Raw genomic sequence first — 18,283 nt, 5'->3', positions numbered from 1 at the left:
AACAAATGACTTGGAATAATATAATTTTCTTTTGAAAATATTTGATAAACAAATATTTGAGTTTATTTGGAATTTTCCTTGATTTTTATATCAAAGGAAAATTTAAAATTTAAAATTTAAAATTCTAAGTTCAAAATTAAATTCAAAAACTCCAAAATTTGAACTTGTGTTATTCATTTCATTTCTTATTTTATTTTGGTTAAGAATTATTTTTAATACACTAATACAATTTTTCTTGAATTTTTAGAGGTATTTATTATTATTTAGAATTTTGTAAAGTCCAAGGGTTATTTGATAATGTGAAAAGACCAAAATGCCCCTGGCCCACCAGTCAGGTCAACCAAATGGGTTGAACCAGACCGGACCAGGCGGTCGGTCGGCCCACTCACACGCGAACCCTAACCCTAATCGCCTGGCGATCCCGTGGTGATGGCGTCGCCGCCACGGTCGCCACCACTCTCCGGCCGTCTCCGACGGTTCTAGGGCTCGCCAGTGGTCGCGTTCGAAGCAGCCCGCGACGGCGCTCACTTCCATCTGCGTCGATATGGTCTTCCCCTCCTCTACTGAACGTGCGCATGCTCGCCCGTGCCAGACGCCGACGAGTTCATCGACGAACTCCGTCGATCTGCACCTCTTGGACACGCCCATGTGTTCACCGCCTCCTACGCTGGTGGTGCATGGCTTGGCACCATACTGGCCGCGGTTTGGCACCGCCGTGGCTAGCATGTGCCACGGTGCCTCCATGGACGCCACCGTGGACACGCCAGGTACTCTGCATCCTTATGCTACTCCTCTCTACTCCATCCTCTCCATCTGCTCGAGTTCTACCGACTGAATCCTCCTATGCGTATGCTGCTGCTGCTGTTGTTCTTGCTGTGCTTGCTTGATGCCCTGCCTATGCCTACTACAGCCATGCTCTTGCCTATCTATGCCTACTGATGCTATGATGATGCCTATTTAATTCCTACTGGTCAATTGTGCTAGGCCTACCCTATCTGTTCATGCCCTTGTGTTGCTCATATGCTTACTGATGCTTGTGTTCATTCTATCCTATCTATTTATGCTTCTCTGCCACTCGAAATGCTTTCTACTGGCCTTGTTATTGACAGAGGCTAGCATTGCTGACACTTGTGGTGCCAGTGATGCTCTCATGTGCCCTCTATATGATCCATATGGTCCATTTGGATCAATGCATGCTTGTGGTGCTTTTATGTGCCTTGTACATGATCTAATTGATCCATTTGATCAACATATGCTAGTGGCTAGGTTACAGGGTTAACTCTTGGCTAATTGGTGTACTTGCCCTAGCTACTGCTATGGTTTATACTTGCTCTAGCTGCTGCTCATGTGTGTGTGTGTGTGTGTGCTGTTGTTGTTGTTGTCCATAGCACATTGGAAAAGATCCAATGGCTAGGATGCAATTGGTCATGCTACTGGTTGCCTCTCAGTGATGTTACTACTTGTCCATGGATGGATTACTTTGTATTCATGTTTTGATGGATTTTTTGTATATGAACTGCTTATGCAGTGTTGATTATATGCATGTATTTGTATGAAATAATATCTCCAATGCCAATTGGAAGATAAATAAAGTCTGAATCCATTTCTGGATAATGATGACTTATGAATTTGGCTTATTGGATGGATTGTGGTTGATGTGACCACAGTAGCCTTGCTACTGCTTGGGTTGCTCTCACTGTTGGATTAATTCTTGTTGGCTACTCATATTTGCTTCCACAATAAGGAATCATAATTCATAGGAATGCCACTGTGCTTGCTTGTGAAGAAATATATGCATAAACTGATGGTTTCTTGGCTAGGAATTTGCTAGGTGGTCTTTGTAGCTTCTAGTACCTATGTATCACTCTAATGGTTGCTATATGTGCATATATACGTGTCTATTTGCACAAGAATAGTAGCTGGATGATATTTGAATCTAGTTGCTCTATTTCTGCCAGTAATCCTTGGTCAAAACCAAGTGATGATAACCCCGATGAGCATCTGCTCATGCTTATGCCTTGTGTCATGATATGAAATGGATTGGATCCATTAGATCCACTCCATGTACAAGTTATACCTTGTTCCAGCTCCTAGATGGCTATGCTTAGTTGCTGTTGAGCTTCTGCTTGATGGTTTTGATCACTTGCCCTTCTCCTCCTAGCTCCTGGATGATCTTGCTTAAGTTTCCATGTCTCTGTCTGGTTTTGGTTGGTTGGTTTGGATGAATGGATAGTTTCTATGGTTGATCTTGCTGTTCTTGAGCAAGAACAGAGATGAACAAACTATTGTTCATTACTGGTTGCTGGTGGATGTTTATCTGGTCGACTAGGTGAATTATTTCAGCTAGTTCTACCCTTTTATACTATCTGATGGTTCTCCCTTGCAATGACACACATACATGTGACCTTTTGGTGATTATGCAATGGTTGGCTTGCTGTTGAGCATGCACCATAGCTTGTGAGCTGTGTGTGTGCTTGTGGTGGAACTTGAGCTCATGATTGCTCAAATTCTGGTATGCTGGTGTCTATCTTGCTTCTGGCAAGGATTTGGACAGTGACAAGTGTCATTGACACTTATATTAACCCCCTGGCTAGGTTCTCTTTCATTTGCAAGTTTCAAGCTTCATTTCATCCAGAGACAAAGATTCCAAGACTAATAGTTTAGGATTTTTGTATATGATCCAATTCTTGTAATTCTTATATTGTTTTATTTATTATTCTGTCCATTCTTGTATAATGAATATTGTATAGACAATGTAATTTGTGTGTATGATCAATAAAGCTCAAGGTTTTACTTATGAGCTTTTTGTGTAAATTTAATATTCACTTTTGAATTATTTGTGTATGTGTGATGTGATTTGAATTATGAATTCATAATTCATTTATATATTGTTTACTTATTATTTCTTTTGTTTGAAATCAAATATGAAATGCCAACTCAAATAATCTCCCAAAATCTCTAAGCTTCAAAAGAGATCATGTCGAAATTCATAACACTCACATTGCTCTAACCCTAATAGCAACGAGAGAGAAACATCGACCCCTCTTAGGTTTTTATGCAATAAGGTGCAAAAATTTCCCCCGTTTTGCGATGAAATGCACATCCCATTTCTAAATCTACCCTTCGTTGTTCCTATGTTCTGGGATATTACAACTATGACCACTAATATGATTACTCAAGATAGTACACAAATCTTACCAAGGAGTAAGATTTTCTCATATGCTAGGCTATAAAATATTTTTTCCCATATTCTCACTTAATAAGATCCGAAGAATTCTTAATACATTAAGATGATTGAAGATCACCTTGATCAATGCCTAATCCCACTGGTTGGTTGTCGGATCAATTAGCTCATCCACCTTTGTTAGGAGAACTTGGCCTCTTGATGTTTGAAAGGGCTGATTGGGATACGTAGATCCACCCATACGATTAATTTTGTGGCGTGAACCCACTCTCCAAATGCATTCCCTTATAAAGGTATTTAAACATAGGCAGATACTCTACCATGTAAAGAAGACCCAGACTTTAGTCCAACAAGAAAAATATTTCCATCTGGCTAGTATTTGACTCTCAAAACCTCTAAACACAAGATACCAATATCTAGCTCTACTTGGCCAACATAGCAAGGTCCATAAAGACATGGAGGTCACGGAACACCCATCCTTTTCGGAACAAAATGCTACCAACAAGTCATCCAGTGCATACACTGTTGAACATCCGAATCACCCCCCACCGAAAAGTTGCCATTGCATCGATAATCTCCTTACATAATTTTTTTGGAAAGTTGAAAAGTAACATGGCAATGACAAGTACAAGTATGGACTGAATAGCTGACTCTTGGGCCAAAAAGTGTTTAAGGCCGACTCTTACTCCCAACGCAGCCAAAATATTTATCTATTCCAATAATTAAGAAAAAGATTTTTTGTTTAATTATCATGAAACGGGGCGAAAATCAATATACAACATGGACAAGCCCACACCCGTCAGTGACACGTGGAACACAAAAAATCCAGAATTGATATAGTGCAATCCACTAAGTTTTACTAGAGAACAATCATTATCTTTGAATAATATTTTATTTTTAAAAATCGGGATTGGTTGAATGTTTTTCACGTTAACTGAAATATTTTTATGTGCACCCCACGGTGTTTTTAGGAACCAAACGCATTTTACAATTTTCTTAACAAATAGTAGAAAATATACAGCCCATGATGAAATGGACGATCGACTATTCATAAAGGCCTCCAGGCCCATGAAGGAACTGACGGGACAAGCGACTAGAAAACCCTAGGCCTCAACTCATCCATCAGAAAGGGAAGCACGCCAGAGCCCCCTGCCGCCAAAATGGTACGCTCTTCCTCCCTCTCCATCGCTCGAAATTCTTGTCCTAATCTTGCCTATCCAATATCCATGTTATTTTCCCTCCTTTGCTTGAAACAGTGCGTTTCCCGTGGTGATCTGTTCGTAGATTTGTAGCTGCTAGATTTCGGGCCGTATGAATAGTTCATGTCGAGTACTTGCTCATGGTTGATTCTAGGTCTGCACTACTAGTTCGTCGTCAACTTTAGGGTTTGCTCTGTTCCTAGTTCCAGATCTGTGAACTATGTACTACTAGTTCTTGGCCACAGTATGTTGGTATTTGATTTGTCCCGCTTTAGGATACTATATGTATGAGATGTGCCTTAGATTTGTGAACTGTTGCGGTTTATACTAGTCTGGTAGAGAATGGCACGGATAGCACCACGTGGCCATCTAATGTGATTTTTTATTCTATTTTTAGATTGACAATAGTTTGTATTCATGCAACTTTAAATGTATCATCTTGTGGCAGCAAAATTCTCCAGATTACATGATACATCTAGAACCCAGTGTGGCCGACCATATTGTGCAGTCTTCATTGATTTTGCTTTGCCATTTGGCATTCGAACTATGTTATGTTTTATGTACAATCCTTTCTGGTGGTACTTAGCTGTTCTTAAATAGACTTTTTACTATTTTCCTGAATCATTAGGCAATCTTCTCTCTTGCAGAGTTACATCTCTTTGTTATGTATCGTATGTTGCAATAGTTTGATATTTAGAGATTTTAGTTATAGGGTCCTGTGATGGCATGAAATCTTTGAGACCTTATTATCCTTATGATACCAATTATAAGCATGTTTCAGAAGACTCAACTGGAGTTTGCGCCAATGATTTTTGTCTACGTTTTTGGGAACATTTGTTGAATTTGTTCATAGACATCGTTATCTGAACCTGCTATCCAGTTCACTGCAAACCATATAGCATGAGTCTAATGTGTCAAATGTTGTATAGGTGAACGTTCCGAAGACAAGGAAGACGTACTGCAAGAACAAGGAGTGCAAGAAGCACACCCTTCACAAAGTCACTCAATACAAGAAGGGAAAAGACAGCCTCTCTGCCCAGGGAAAGCGTCGTTATGACAGGAAGCAGTCAGGATATGGTGGTCAGACCAAGCCTGTTTTCCACAAGAAGGTACTGCAACATAATCGTTGTGATTCTCTATTGATCTGCCAACACAACATATAGTGTAGGATTTCTCTGAGTGGCTTATCATCTCAGTGCCATCTCCTTATGATGTGCCTTTCCAATGTAAACATCTTATGAAGATAAGAGGCAGCTGTATGGTGTGCTAATTTGGTGACCTTCTTCAGGCAAAAACCACTAAGAAGATTGTGCTGAAGCTGCAGTGCCAGAGCTGCAAGCACTACTCCCAGCGCGCCATCAAGGTTAGTTCCTTTTCTCTTAAGCTGAACATGTCTTCGTTGTGTCTGTTGTGCTTGCTCAGTCTTTCTTTTTCATCTTTGCAGAGGTGCAAGCACTTTGAGATCGGTGGAGATAAGAAGGGCAAGGGGACATCTCTCTTCTAAATAGCTTTCACCTATCTGTTGTGGTGGTCAACAACATGTCTTAAGATTTTGATGTTAGAAGTTAAATTATAAGAGACCTTGTCACTTAATCGAAACTTGTGTGTCTTGTATTCGATTACTTTTGGCTGAATGAAGTTTTGTAGCTTGAATCCTCTTTGAATGTGCATAATGACTTGTTCTAATCTCAGGCTTGTTCATTAGATCTGATGTCCCGTGGCTCCTCATTAGTGGTAGTTTGCCTGCATGATCGCTTGCACTGTATGTTTGAGTTACATGGTAACCTGAGCTTTATTACTGTTCGGATTTCTTGGACATGCAAGATAGCTGTTAGGATTGCTAGAACATTCACATATTGTTGGCAGTTAAGGTCTGAAACGATCTCTACTCAAGCCACAAGAGAATCAAGATAAGGTCTGTGCTGAAATTCTTGTAGGCCAGGTAGAGAAGTTTGTTTCTATGGTCGATCACTAGACCCTATTTTGCCAACATTCTGTTGATTACTTTTTTAAACCCACTGTGTGAACTCGATTGCCTAATGCATCACTGCAATGTAGAATCCATTGCCAACGTTACAAACAATCTGCTCTTAAGCTCGTACTGCTCTGTCAGAAAGAACAAGAAAAACCAGTACTGATGTGCCTGTATAAGCTTAGCACTACTACAACGAGAAACAGAAGTATATATTGCTAACGGTGGTGGTGTGTACATCACCTGTGCGCCCTTTCGCTAGTTTATAAAGGTTCAATCCGTAGCATCTAGCCAATGTCAAACAATCGAACGCTATCTCAGTCTCAGTGATCTTCCTACAAAGCACCGAAAGAAACATCTGAATCTGAGACTCAAACTCTTAACTCAATGCCCCTTTGAGCCCTGGAAAGGGTGAACCTCTAAACCAAGAATATATGCTACTGCAGGTATATGCCGCGCCCAAACGCCAGCATTTGTCAACAGGCAGCAAAACAAGCCGGGGACCGAGCAGATACTCCCAAACGAAAGGCCAAGGAAACATGGGGCAACACGCAGCAAACGAGCTATGCGCCAAATGCAGCACCCATCTCAGAGATCCTGGCTCGCAAATTGCATACCGCAGCCATGCCCTGTATCCATCGCCAGCAAGAAAACAATCTGGGGGCAAAAGAGCAACGCCCAATGCATTCTGAACCACGAGTTGTGTTTAGGACCACGTAGGAGAGATCCGGGGCAAACCGTGCAAAGGGGCGAGCAAAATTTCCTGACAACTTTTATTTAGATGGACTCATTCACCTCTCTACATCATCAGCGTCACGGTCATAGAACAACAAACGAAGAATTCAGAGACATTGGCAGCTAATAATCCTACAAAGAGAAGAAAACCAAAAAACGATTCCTAATATATATTACAAGGGGTTCTTAATTAGATATGCTCAACAACATGTCATGTTCCAATGCCGAGCCGACTCGCGGCGAAAAGAGATACCGTTCCCGACTTCCTATTACTGTTTTGCCTGCAATACCGGAGATTTTTGGTTAACTTTCAGTGGTGAATACTGAATTGGCTACCTCATTTCTCACGCATGTATGGTGAGGCAAATGAAACGTGTGGGATGGATTACCTGGGAGTAGATGAAGGTTCCGAGGATGGCGATGGCCGCTCCAAGCGCGTTGATGGGCTGCACCGGCGTGTGAAAGATGATGATGGAGGCAACAATGACGGAGATACGCTTCATTGTGTTGCCGACGCTGAATGTCAGTGGCGAGATCTCGTCAAGAGACATGTAGGACACCTGGTTGTACAGGTGGTAGAACACGCTCTGTGCAGCCACCCACCTAAAAACCATAGAGGAATACATTTAGACACATAAACTGACAAAAAAAACTGAGTGAATAGTCACAGAAAGCATCGTATTCTTTGTGTTCTGTAATTGAACTTGTGACATTTCTCAAGTATGAATGTTATACTGTTTGATTCCAAGTTCAGTACATTTGGAATTGCTAAGCCTGAACAGCATGACATGGTGGTTGTGAACTTGTGACAGTGAATTGGACAAAGAGGATGCACGTGATCGAACTTACCAGACGAAGTTGGGACCAATCTCGGCGACTGCATTCTGCCAACCTGCAGCCCACACCTTGGGGCCCTCCATGGCGAAGGCGAAAGGGAGGAGGATCACTAGGGAGAGCATGGAGAGGCAGGCGTAGTAGTTCATCCCGCTAACAGACTTGCCCTTCATCCCCTTCTTGGAGAATATGTTCCGGAACACGAACGCCAGGTTCGAGATCATTGCACCCATGAATCCTACAGAGAGTTTGGTATCAGCATTAGCAGCAGATCGATCAGAATACCTGTCAAACCTTCCATATTGGTCGACAGTTATGTATACTTCTTTCCACAGAAATTGTATCCAGAAGTACAAGATTGTCCAGTTTTGACATCAAAGATAGATCAGGTTTTGGTAGAAGACGTGCTAAATTATGGACCTCAGGATTGGTCGACAGTTATGTTGTTCAGAAGTCAGAACTATTGAAAATATCAAGTGATGATATTTCTCATGTATCTAAATCTGCTGGAGGTAAGATTCAGAAAATGGTATTCTGCAGATTGCTCACCAGTCATGTTGAAGTTGAGCTCGGTAACGGCGGCGAGAGCGCATCCACCGATGATCGGAAGGAGGGAGAAGTAGACGGACGCCGGGAAGTGCTCGCCGAGGAAGAACCTGGAGACGAGCACGCTGAACGCCGGCTCCCCGCTCTTGATGATGTGCGTGAAGGACACGGCCACCTTCGCCATGCTCACCGTCGCCGCCACGTGCCCGATTGTGTGCGCAATCGCCACCTGACAAAAGAAAACCCCCAACACAGCATCAGCACAGATCTCAAGAACACAGCCGCGCCGATAAACCATGCATGGCAATGTGTGCAGGATTGTTTCTTGAAAAAAAGAAAAGGTCCAGGATTGCTCACCGGAGACAGGGCCTTCCAGAAATCGATGTCCGTCTGGGGCGCCTCGGCGATCCTGGTGGCCCATGACGCGAGCATGATGGCGGAGCCGGCGGCCAGCGAGAGCGTGGACGTGAGCCACGGGTACGGGAACGCGTTGAGCACCTTCTTGTTGTAGATGTTGAAGATCACGTTCAGCGCCCACCACGTCGCGAAATAGACCCCAATCTTGGCGCTCCTCGCGGTCTCCGGCGCGGCAGCCGTCTCCACCGGCCGTGCGCCGTCCGCGGTGGCGGCAGGGGGCGCCAAGGACGCGGCCCGGTCGTCACGGGACGCCGCCAGGAACGGCAACTGGCGGTACAGGGGCCGCGCGGAGAGGGAGAGGGGGCGGTGGCCGGCGTTGGGGAGGGGAGGGAGGTGGATGGGCTTGAAGGTCAGCTTGGTGGTGGACGCCGGGGAGAGCCTTACGGAGGCGGCGGCGGCCAGCATTTTGGCCGTGGGAGGTGCGGCGGGATTTGGTGGGGTTTGTCTGGGGTGTTGTGGTGGTATGCGCCTGCTGCCTGCTGGTGCTGCGGTTCTGCGCCTTTGTGGTGTGTGATTGTAGATGGGAGATGAGGAGGAAGGTATTTATAGTGAGGGCGCGAAGGAGAAGGGAGGCGGTTTGGCCAGTTCACCCTGGGATCTTTTCACCACTGGTTTTTCTCTCCCTTTTTCATGAATAATATATTTTGCATATGTACTCCCTATCTTCTTGCTCTATGTCCCTAGAATATTTTGGGTATATTCCCGTAGTTTAACGCTCTATTATCTTTACACTTTACCCGTGAACTGCAAGAATGTGACACTGTTTTTTGCTGGATCTGTTAGTTTTGTAAACGAACTTCTCGCAAAGTGTAGTTTAACCAATGATATTTGCTATTCTCAACTGAACTATAATATTTGTTTTTATTATCTCTTAGACGACTTCTCATTGGTACCAAAAACAACCTGATCAAAACATTGAGATTCATGCAAATGAAAAAGAGGTTTGTCACAACGAATATGATAGGATTGGACATCTGGTAATTGAATTGAAGACCTGACATTAGCATGCCATTGTGTTGAAATCATCCACACCACCCATACTTATATTAGTCAATCTCATCTCATTGTTAGCTATGCTCAGAGCGAGACTGCATATATGGAACATGGGGGCATGTGAACCCACTTTTTGAAAAGTTCCGTTTGTGATGTCAAAACATGTTTTAAAAATCGAAACACAAAATGATTTTCCGGATGATCTCAAATATGTGCCCTGGACATGAGTTTCGTGACGAAAAAACCTTTTATTTTGTCTCGGCAAAAAAGTGAAATTTTGCAGGGCTATATAGCAGTATATATGTGACGTATTTTATCTTTTTTAGATTCTGAAATAAAAAAGTGGTTTCTCCGCGAAAACTTTCTACGCACACATGGAACATGCGTACGTACCCGGATATTTTTATTTCAGAATTTTTTAACATTTGGAAAATGCATTTCCAACTAGGGTTCACATGCACCCAGGTTCACACCGGACTTTTCCTGCTCAGAGTACACAAATAAATGGCGAGGAAGTACACAAGTTTTTATTCCCCCCGTCCTAAAATCAATTATTTTAGGACGGATGGAGTAATACTTATAATCTTAGGATTTTTTTCTAGTACCATGAGGTAGTAGTCTCGCTCCTTTAGAACAAAGATGCTGGTAAAATCTCCTGAGAATGCTCTAAAATCCAAAGTTTATGTGCATCTTTTCAATACTTATCGCGAGTAAAGAAGATTATGTGCATCTTTTAAATGGTTGGCAGTTTATTTGCCCCATTGTTTGATAGATAATTATTTTCCCAAATTAAGGTAATTTTCTCTGGAATTTATCGCTTGGAAGCAAGCGAGGGAGAGGTACGTTTTTGTTGCTATCCGTGGTTTTCCGATGCTGCGTGCCTATGACTTGCAACAAGTTTGGACTAGTATCTTACACGTTTTAAATTGGCAGGAGAAGTTGCCTAGCAAGCTCGATCAACCCCTCGGCATGCATATATACTTGGTTTTATCCGAGATTTAAGGAATCGAGTTTCCCTTTGGTTCATCTATAGGAAGAACGGGACTACGGGAGTGGTTAATTTGACCGTACGTGTGGTAGCCTGCGTTCTTTTCAAGTTGGTCTAAGAGCACGCATTTGACCTTCGGCTGCTTGTATTTGAGCCGTCGAATTTGTACTTAGCAGAATGAAAATGCAAACCAAGGAGATTAGGGTCGAATTCACATGCGTTTTCAAAATGAAAACGACGTGCTTCAGGTAAGAGCATCTCCAGCCGTCTCCCCGACGAGGCTTCCGGCAGCCTTTTTTACATTCGGACGGCGTTATTCGGCCCAGCCGCGTCCCTGGCTTCTCGTTTTCCTCCGGATTTGGCCTTTCATCCGTCCGGAGAGCCCAAGCCATCCCCGACCCCCCGGGATGCGCTCGGGGACTTCAGACGAGAGAAAAACGGGGACGGGCCCGCTCTATCGGCGAGAGAACACACAAACCCCACCACTTTGTTGTCGCAAATCCCCCTCCCCTCCCGTTGCTCTGTCGCTGCCGACACCACCCCTCGCCAATCCGTCGGCCGGTTACCTCAACTCCGCCGTTCCTCCACCCAGCAGCCTATATTCCGCTGCCCGTCCTGCCCTCTGCGTATTTTCCGCCCTCCAAAAGCTAGCTCGCATCGCGCCTCGTCGACACGCCTGACAGGTGTTCGTCCAATTGTCTGGCCGGACATGGACTCCGATGAGGATGAGGAGCAGATGTTCGCCGAGATTTTTGAAGAAGAAATGGCAGCCGCCGCCCAAGACGAGGAGCACATGCTGATCCTAGCTTGCTTGTTCGGCTTGTACGCAAGTCGGTCATTGGTCGCCGTGGTGGGTCGGCACCAGGTCACCGGAAGTGCAAGCCGAGGCAGCGAATGGAGGGCTACTGCATGCTCTACATCGAATACTTCGCCGACGATATATTGCACAGTGAGGCTATTTTTAGGCGTCGTTTCAGGATGAGCCGGAAGCTCTTTCTGAAAATTGTGTATGCCCTTCGAGAGTACGACTCCTATTTCAGATGCAAATTGGATTGCACCGGCATGGCAGGGTTCTCCGCCCTCCAAAAGTACACGGTGGCTATGCGGATGCTGGCATATGGAGCTCCTGGTGATTCTACCGATGACTATCTTTGGATGACGGAGTCCACCGCACTTGATTGTTTCTACCGGTTCTGCAGGGCGCTGGTAGCACTGTTCGGGGACATCTACTTGAGATCACCCACTGTCGAAGACACTGCTAAGATCCCCGCTGGCAATGAAGTTCAAGGATTTCCAGGGATGCTTGGAAGCATTGACTGCATGCATTGGAAATGGAAGAACTGTCATTTGCCTGGCAGGGAATGTACAAGGATCACAAAAAAGGCTGCACTATGATGCTTGAGGCAGTGGCTACCTATGATCTCTGGATTTGGCACTCCTTCTTTGGTATGCCGGGATCCAATAACGACATCAACGTTTTGCAATGCTCATCGATTTTCTCCAAGCTTGTTGAGGGTCATGCTCCTCCGGTTAACTTTGTGATCAATGGTCGACAGTGCAACAAGAGATACTATCTTGCAGGCAGTATCTATCCAAAGTGGGCAACATTTGTGAAGATTATCTCAAGCCCCGCCCTCCCATAGGGGCAGCAGTTTGTCAAGGAACAAGAAGGTTGCCGAAAGGACGTTGAGCGTGCATTTGGTGTCCTCCAGCAGAGATTTGTTGTAGTTCAGTTTTCCGCTTTGACTTGGTCCAAAGATCAGATGTGGAAGGTGATGAACTGTTATGTGTGCTTACACACCATGATTATCGAGAATGAGCGAAAGTATCCGGTTCCTTCGAGCGAGCAAGCTGCACCATATGCCTCAGAGAGGGTCCTCTTGCACAGCCTAACCACCATGTGCCTGCATCGTGGGCTGCGTTCACCTAGTATGCGTCAGGAGATTCGAGACTCCACAATGCATTAACAGATGCAGGATGATCTGGCGGAGCACATATGGACGCTTCAAGGCAACACCAACTAGTTTTCATTTAATTTGTTTCAAAACTTGTCTTGTTTTGTTGAACTGTAATGTTTATTTGTAAAAATAAGCCAAATGTTGGTAAAACTGGTCAAATTTGCCTAACTGTGCTGGATATTTGATTTTCGACATTTCCAGGAATATTTTTTTCTCAAAAACCCTGAACACCGGGTGTCTACCGGGGAGCGCTTACTGGTTGAAACTTTCGTCCAATCCAGTGCACTCTAAAGGTAGAGAGATTCTTCCACAGGTTGAGCCGTCGGTTGGATCGGAGGCAGCGCGCGACGGCTGAAATCACAGCGCTGCCTGTCTAGGTACCAAGGTCCAGCAAGGCAGCTAGGTAGGTAGCTGCTGGAAGCTGGAGCCTAGCGATCGAACCTAAGGAAGGTTCAGACCAAGCTAGGTAGGTATGCAACTCTGCGCAGTTCGTCCAAGAGCATGCTACCGCGCTCCACTAGTGGAAAACAGGCCTTTTGTGGCGGGTGGTAAGGGCCTTTTGTCGCGGGCGGCCATCCGCGACAAGCAAGGCGCGATAAAAGGTAGGCCTTTTGTCGCGGGTCGCTTACGACCCGCGACATAAGGTCCACCACGTGGCAGCCGCGGGGCGCGCAGGGCACAGGCCCTTTTGTCGCGGGCGGTATTACCACCCGCGACAAAAGGCCCTCTACGTGGTGCGCGCACAACGCTGCTGCTTTAGGGTTTGAGGGGTGCAGCACCCCTCCCCCCCCCCCCCCCCCGCCATCGACCGCCTGTTATTTCATTTTTTTCGTTCGAAAATAAAAGTTGCATATATTTGTACGCTACTAGAAGTTGTACACGTTCATTCATTATATATATATATAGATCGATCAAACAAATATTGGAAGCAAAAGTCGATTCCCCTTACACATATTCGTAGATTCCCTGCATATATACATGGAGCTCACGATCGACAAGCGGTACTAACGACCGTCTATTTGGAGGTAGAGCATCTATTTGGACTAAACAAGCCTTTGTTGTTTATTACTTCTCTAACCAAAAGTCCCGCCAGTTCCTCCGCGATTCCTAGTGCGTGTTCCTTTGGTTGGAGTCTGTCCCGCATGAAGTCGACCTATATACGAAAATGAGATGAGTATGACTATATCAGTCTTGATAACGAAATATTGATGATAATAAATAAAGTTGTGAATGTTATTGCTTACGTCGAATTTATTTTTGTTTTGCTTCTCAGTGGTTAACATGCGAATGAACTCGCAAACGTAGTATCCACATAGATTCGTCCCTTGTGGCTGCTGGGGGCACGGTACAGGAGTAAATGTTAGCTTCTTTGCAAAGGTAATCTCCTTATGATGATTCTTCAAAGCTTGCCAAGCCCTGCTGTGCAAAAGAATGATTGAATGAGTGGATAATTAATTGATATCTCACGAAAGATAAAGCGCGGCGATGAAGGAAATTACACTTGGAGCAACTTCTGCAAGTCCTGGAACCCGTCCACGCCTCTACTCAGTGGGTCTTTTACTTCAACTATTCCCTTGTCACGTTGAATGTCTAGTAGAATCCAATGGAAGCTGCACATGTTATGCATATACGTCAGGAATTACACTTAACATCGAGTAAGAAAAATTGAATGTGCATAAAAGATCATTAAGACTCTCACTCGTAGTTGTAAGGAAACAATATTGAATCACAGAAATATTGCTCCCCCAAAAACCTTAGTAGGTTTCCCCCCGTTTCTTCGCGTTTATGCTTCACTGTTTCAACATGTATTTTATCTGGGTCAATAAACCCAACATTGATAATATTATTACTTTTGCATTCACTGATCTTCAGTCTGCATAAGAGAACACATAAGATATAATGAGTATATATATGCAATGAAAATGAACATGAACTGAATGAAAATGAACTTATATGTAGTTAACAACTTACAAGCAATAGCAACTCATGAGAGATTTGTCGAGGGCATCTAGATTGAATAACTGCCAGAGTTCATTCATCTCAATATGGATCTCCTCCTTTCGGTAGTAATATTCCCATGGTATACTCGCCACGATGTACATTATGTTCTCCTTGCATGCATCAAGGTACCACTGATGCAAATTCCGTATATGTGTTGGCAGTTTATGCAGCTGCTCTCTGCTGACCAAGTCGGCCCCGTAGACAAATTTAGGAGCTATATCAGCAATGGGTAGTGCAGCATCTGCTGCAAGTAGCAATTCCTCCACGGAAACTTTACAGGCAGCCGCTAGGCTTGCAGCTTCTTCCATATCGATACCACCATGTTCCTGGTACACCTTGGGAACATTAAGCACTTTGAGTGCTGGGATCGATTGTTTGGGCTGAGCACCGAGGAGGGGAACTTCCTTTCTCTTTTTGCCTTTTGTCGTTTGCTTGGCCTTGAGGGGTGCACTTGTTGAACTTGACTTTTTCTCAGCTGCACTTCTAGCTGATGATTTGCTCGTGCCAGCAATGTCCTTCTCCTTAGCCTTTTCATCCTTCTTTTGGTCAATTACCTTCGCAAGAGTGCGTGTATAGTCATCCTTCTTCTCGTGTAACTCATACTGCGATGGTGTGTGATGGCGTGTAACTCACACGTTCGTTGGGAACCCCAAGAGGAAGGTATGATGCGCACAGCAGCAAGTTTTCCCTCAGAAAGAAACCAAGGTTTATCGAACCAGGAGGAGCCAAGAAGCACGTTGAAGGTTGATGGCGGCGGGATGTAGTGCGGCGCAACACCAGGGATTCCGGCGCCAACGTGGAACCTGCACAACACAACCAAAGTACTTTGCCCCAACGAAACAGTGAGGTTGTCAATCTCACCGGCTTGCTGTAACAAAGGATTAACCGTATTGTGTGGAAGATGATTGTTTGCAGAAAACAGTAGAACAAGTATTGCAGTAGATTGGATTTCAGTAAAGAGAATTGGACCGGGGTCCACAGTTCACTAGAGGTGTCTCTCCCATAAGATAAACAGCATGTTGGGTGAACAAATTACAGTTGGGCAATTGACAAATAAAGAGGGCATGACCATGCACATACATATCATGATGAGTATAGTGAGATTTAATTGGGCATTACGACAAAGTACATAGACCGCCATCCAACTGCATCTATGCCTAAAAAGTCCACCTTCAGGTTATCATCCGAACCCCCTCCAGTATTAAGTTGCAAAGCAACAGACAATTGCATTAAGTATGGTGCGTAATGTAATCAACAACTACATCCTTAGACATAGCATCAATGTTTTATCCCTAGTGGCAACAGCACAACACAACCTTAGAACTTTCTGTCACTGTCCTGTGTCAATGCAGCATGAACCCACTATCGAGCATAAATACTCCCTCTTGGAGTTACAAGCATCTACTTGGCCAGAGCATCTACTAGTAACGGAGAGCATGCAAGATCATAAACAACACATAGATATAACTTTGATAATCAACATAACAAGTATTCTCTATTCATCGGATCCCAACAAACGCAACATATAGAATTACAGATAGATGATCTTGATCATGTTAGGCAGCTCACAAGATCCGACAATGATAGCACAATGGGGAGAAGACAACCATCTAGCTACTACTATGGACCCATAGTCCAGGGGTAGACTACTCACACATCACACCGGAGGCGACCATGGCGGCGTAGAGTCCTCCGGGAGATGATTCCCCTCTCCGGCAGGGTGCCGGAGGCGATCTCCTGGATCCCCCGAGATGGGATCGGCGTTGGCGGTGTCTCTGGAAGGTTTTCCGCATCGTGGCTCTCGGTACTGGGGGTTTCGTCACGGAGGCTTTAAGTAGGCGGAAGGGTAAGTCAGGAGGGGGCACAGGGGCCCCACACCATAGGCCGGCGCGGCCAGGGGGGGGGGGGGCGCGCCGTCCTAGGGTTTGGGCACCCTGTGGCCCCACTTCGTTTCGTCTTCGGACTTCTGGAAGCTTCGTGGCAAAATAGGCCCCTGGGCGTTGATTTCGTCCAATTCCGAGAATATTTCCTTACTAGGATTTCTGAAACCAAAAACAGCAGAAAACAAAGAATCGGCATTTCGGCATCTTGTTAATAGGTTAGTTCCAGAAAATGCACAAATATGACATAAAGTGTGCATAAAACATGTAGATAACATCAATAATGTGGCATGGAACATAAGAAATTATCGATACGTCGGAGACGTATCAGCATCCCCAAGCTTAGTTCTGCTCGTCCCGAGCAGGTAAAACGATAACACGATAATTTACGGAGTGACATGCCATCATAATCTTGATCATACTATTTGTAAAGCATATGTAGTGAATGCAGCGATCAAAACAATGTATATGACATGAGTAAACAAGTAAATCATATAGCAAAGACTTTTCATGAATAGCACTTCAAGACAAGCATCAATTAAGTCTTGCATAAGAGTTAACTCATAAAGCAATAATTCAAAGTAAAAGCATTGAAGCAACACAAAAGAAGATTAAGTTTCAGCGGTTGATTTCAACTTGTAACATGTATATCTCATGGATATTGTCAACATAGAGTAATATAATAAGTGCAATAAGCAAATATGTAGGAATCAATGCACAGTTCACACAAGTGTTTGCTTCTTGAGGTGGAGAGAAATAGGTGAACTGACTCAACATTGAAAGTAAAAGAATTGTCCTCCATAGAGGAAAAGCATCGATTGCTATATTTGTGCTAGAGCTTTGATTTTGAAAACATGAAACAATTTTGTCAACGGTAGTAATAAAGCATATGTATCATGTAAATTATATCTTACAAGTTGCAAGCCTCATGCATAGTGTACTAATAGTGCCCGCACCTTGTCCTAATTAGCTTGGACTACCGGATCATCACAATGCACATGTTTTGACCAAGTGTCACAAAGGGGTACCTCTATGCCGCCTGTACAAAGGTCTAAGGAGAAAGCTCGCATTGGATTTCTCACTATTGATTATTCTTCAACTTAGACATCCATACCGGGACAACATAGACAACAGATGATGGACTCCTCTTTTATGCATAAGCATGTAACAACAATTAATAATTTTCTCATTTGAGATTGAGGATATATGTCCAAAACTGAAACTTCCACCATGGATCATGGCTTTAGTTAGCGGCCCAATGTTCTTCTCTAACAATATGCATGCTTAACCATAAGGTGGTAGATCGCTCTTACTTCAGACAAGACGGACATGCATAGCAACTCACATGAAATTCAACAAAAGAGTAGTTGATGGCGTCCCCAGTGAACATGGTTATCGCACAACAAGCAACTTAATAAGAGATAAGCTGCATAATTACATATTCAATACCACAATAGGTTTTTAGCTATTTGTCCCATGAGCTATATATTGCAAAGGTGAATGATGGAATTTTAAAGGTAGCACTCAAGCAATTTACTTTGGAATGGCGGAAAATACCATGTAGTAGGTAGGTATG

The 18,283-nt window shown here is 44.1% G+C and overlaps 2 protein-coding genes and 1 non-coding gene across 3 annotated transcripts; 2 read left to right on the top strand and 1 right to left on the bottom strand.

The window, feature by feature from the left end:
* Positions 1-4,266: 4,266 nt before the first annotated feature.
* On the top strand, positions 4,267-6,069 carry LOC127333287 (large ribosomal subunit protein eL42z/eL42y). The gene is made up of 4 exons (XM_051359665.1): positions 4,267-4,347; positions 5,313-5,492; positions 5,672-5,746; positions 5,828-6,069. Exons 1-4 carry the CDS (start codon positions 4,345-4,347, stop codon positions 5,885-5,887), a joined length of 318 nt encoding a protein of 105 aa, XP_051215625.1. The 5' UTR covers positions 4,267-4,344; the 3' UTR covers positions 5,888-6,069.
* LOC127337846 (small nucleolar RNA R66) lies at positions 5,098-5,169 on the top strand. Its single transcript, XR_007874148.1, has one exon. It is a non-coding gene; the product is annotated as a small nucleolar RNA R66 (small nucleolar RNA).
* A 1,032-nt stretch (positions 6,070-7,101) lies between the features above and the next one.
* On the bottom strand, positions 7,102-9,397 carry LOC127333286 (glucose-6-phosphate/phosphate translocator 2, chloroplastic). Its single transcript, XM_051359664.2, has 5 exons — positions 8,828-9,397; positions 8,474-8,699; positions 7,940-8,162; positions 7,480-7,693; positions 7,102-7,371 (listed from the first exon to the last, which is right to left on the bottom strand). The coding sequence occupies exons 1-5, from the start codon at positions 9,290-9,292 to the stop codon at positions 7,360-7,362; spliced, it is 1,140 nt and encodes a 379-aa protein (XP_051215624.1). The 5' UTR covers positions 9,293-9,397; the 3' UTR covers positions 7,102-7,359.
* Positions 9,398-18,283: the final 8,886 nt, after the last annotated feature.

This window comes from Lolium perenne, chromosome 2 (assembly GCF_019359855.2).
Source record: "Lolium perenne isolate Kyuss_39 chromosome 2, Kyuss_2.0, whole genome shotgun sequence".
Lineage (NCBI taxonomy): Eukaryota > Viridiplantae > Streptophyta > Magnoliopsida > Poales > Poaceae > Lolium > Lolium perenne.
This window is presented reverse-complemented; position numbering and strand designations above follow the sequence as displayed.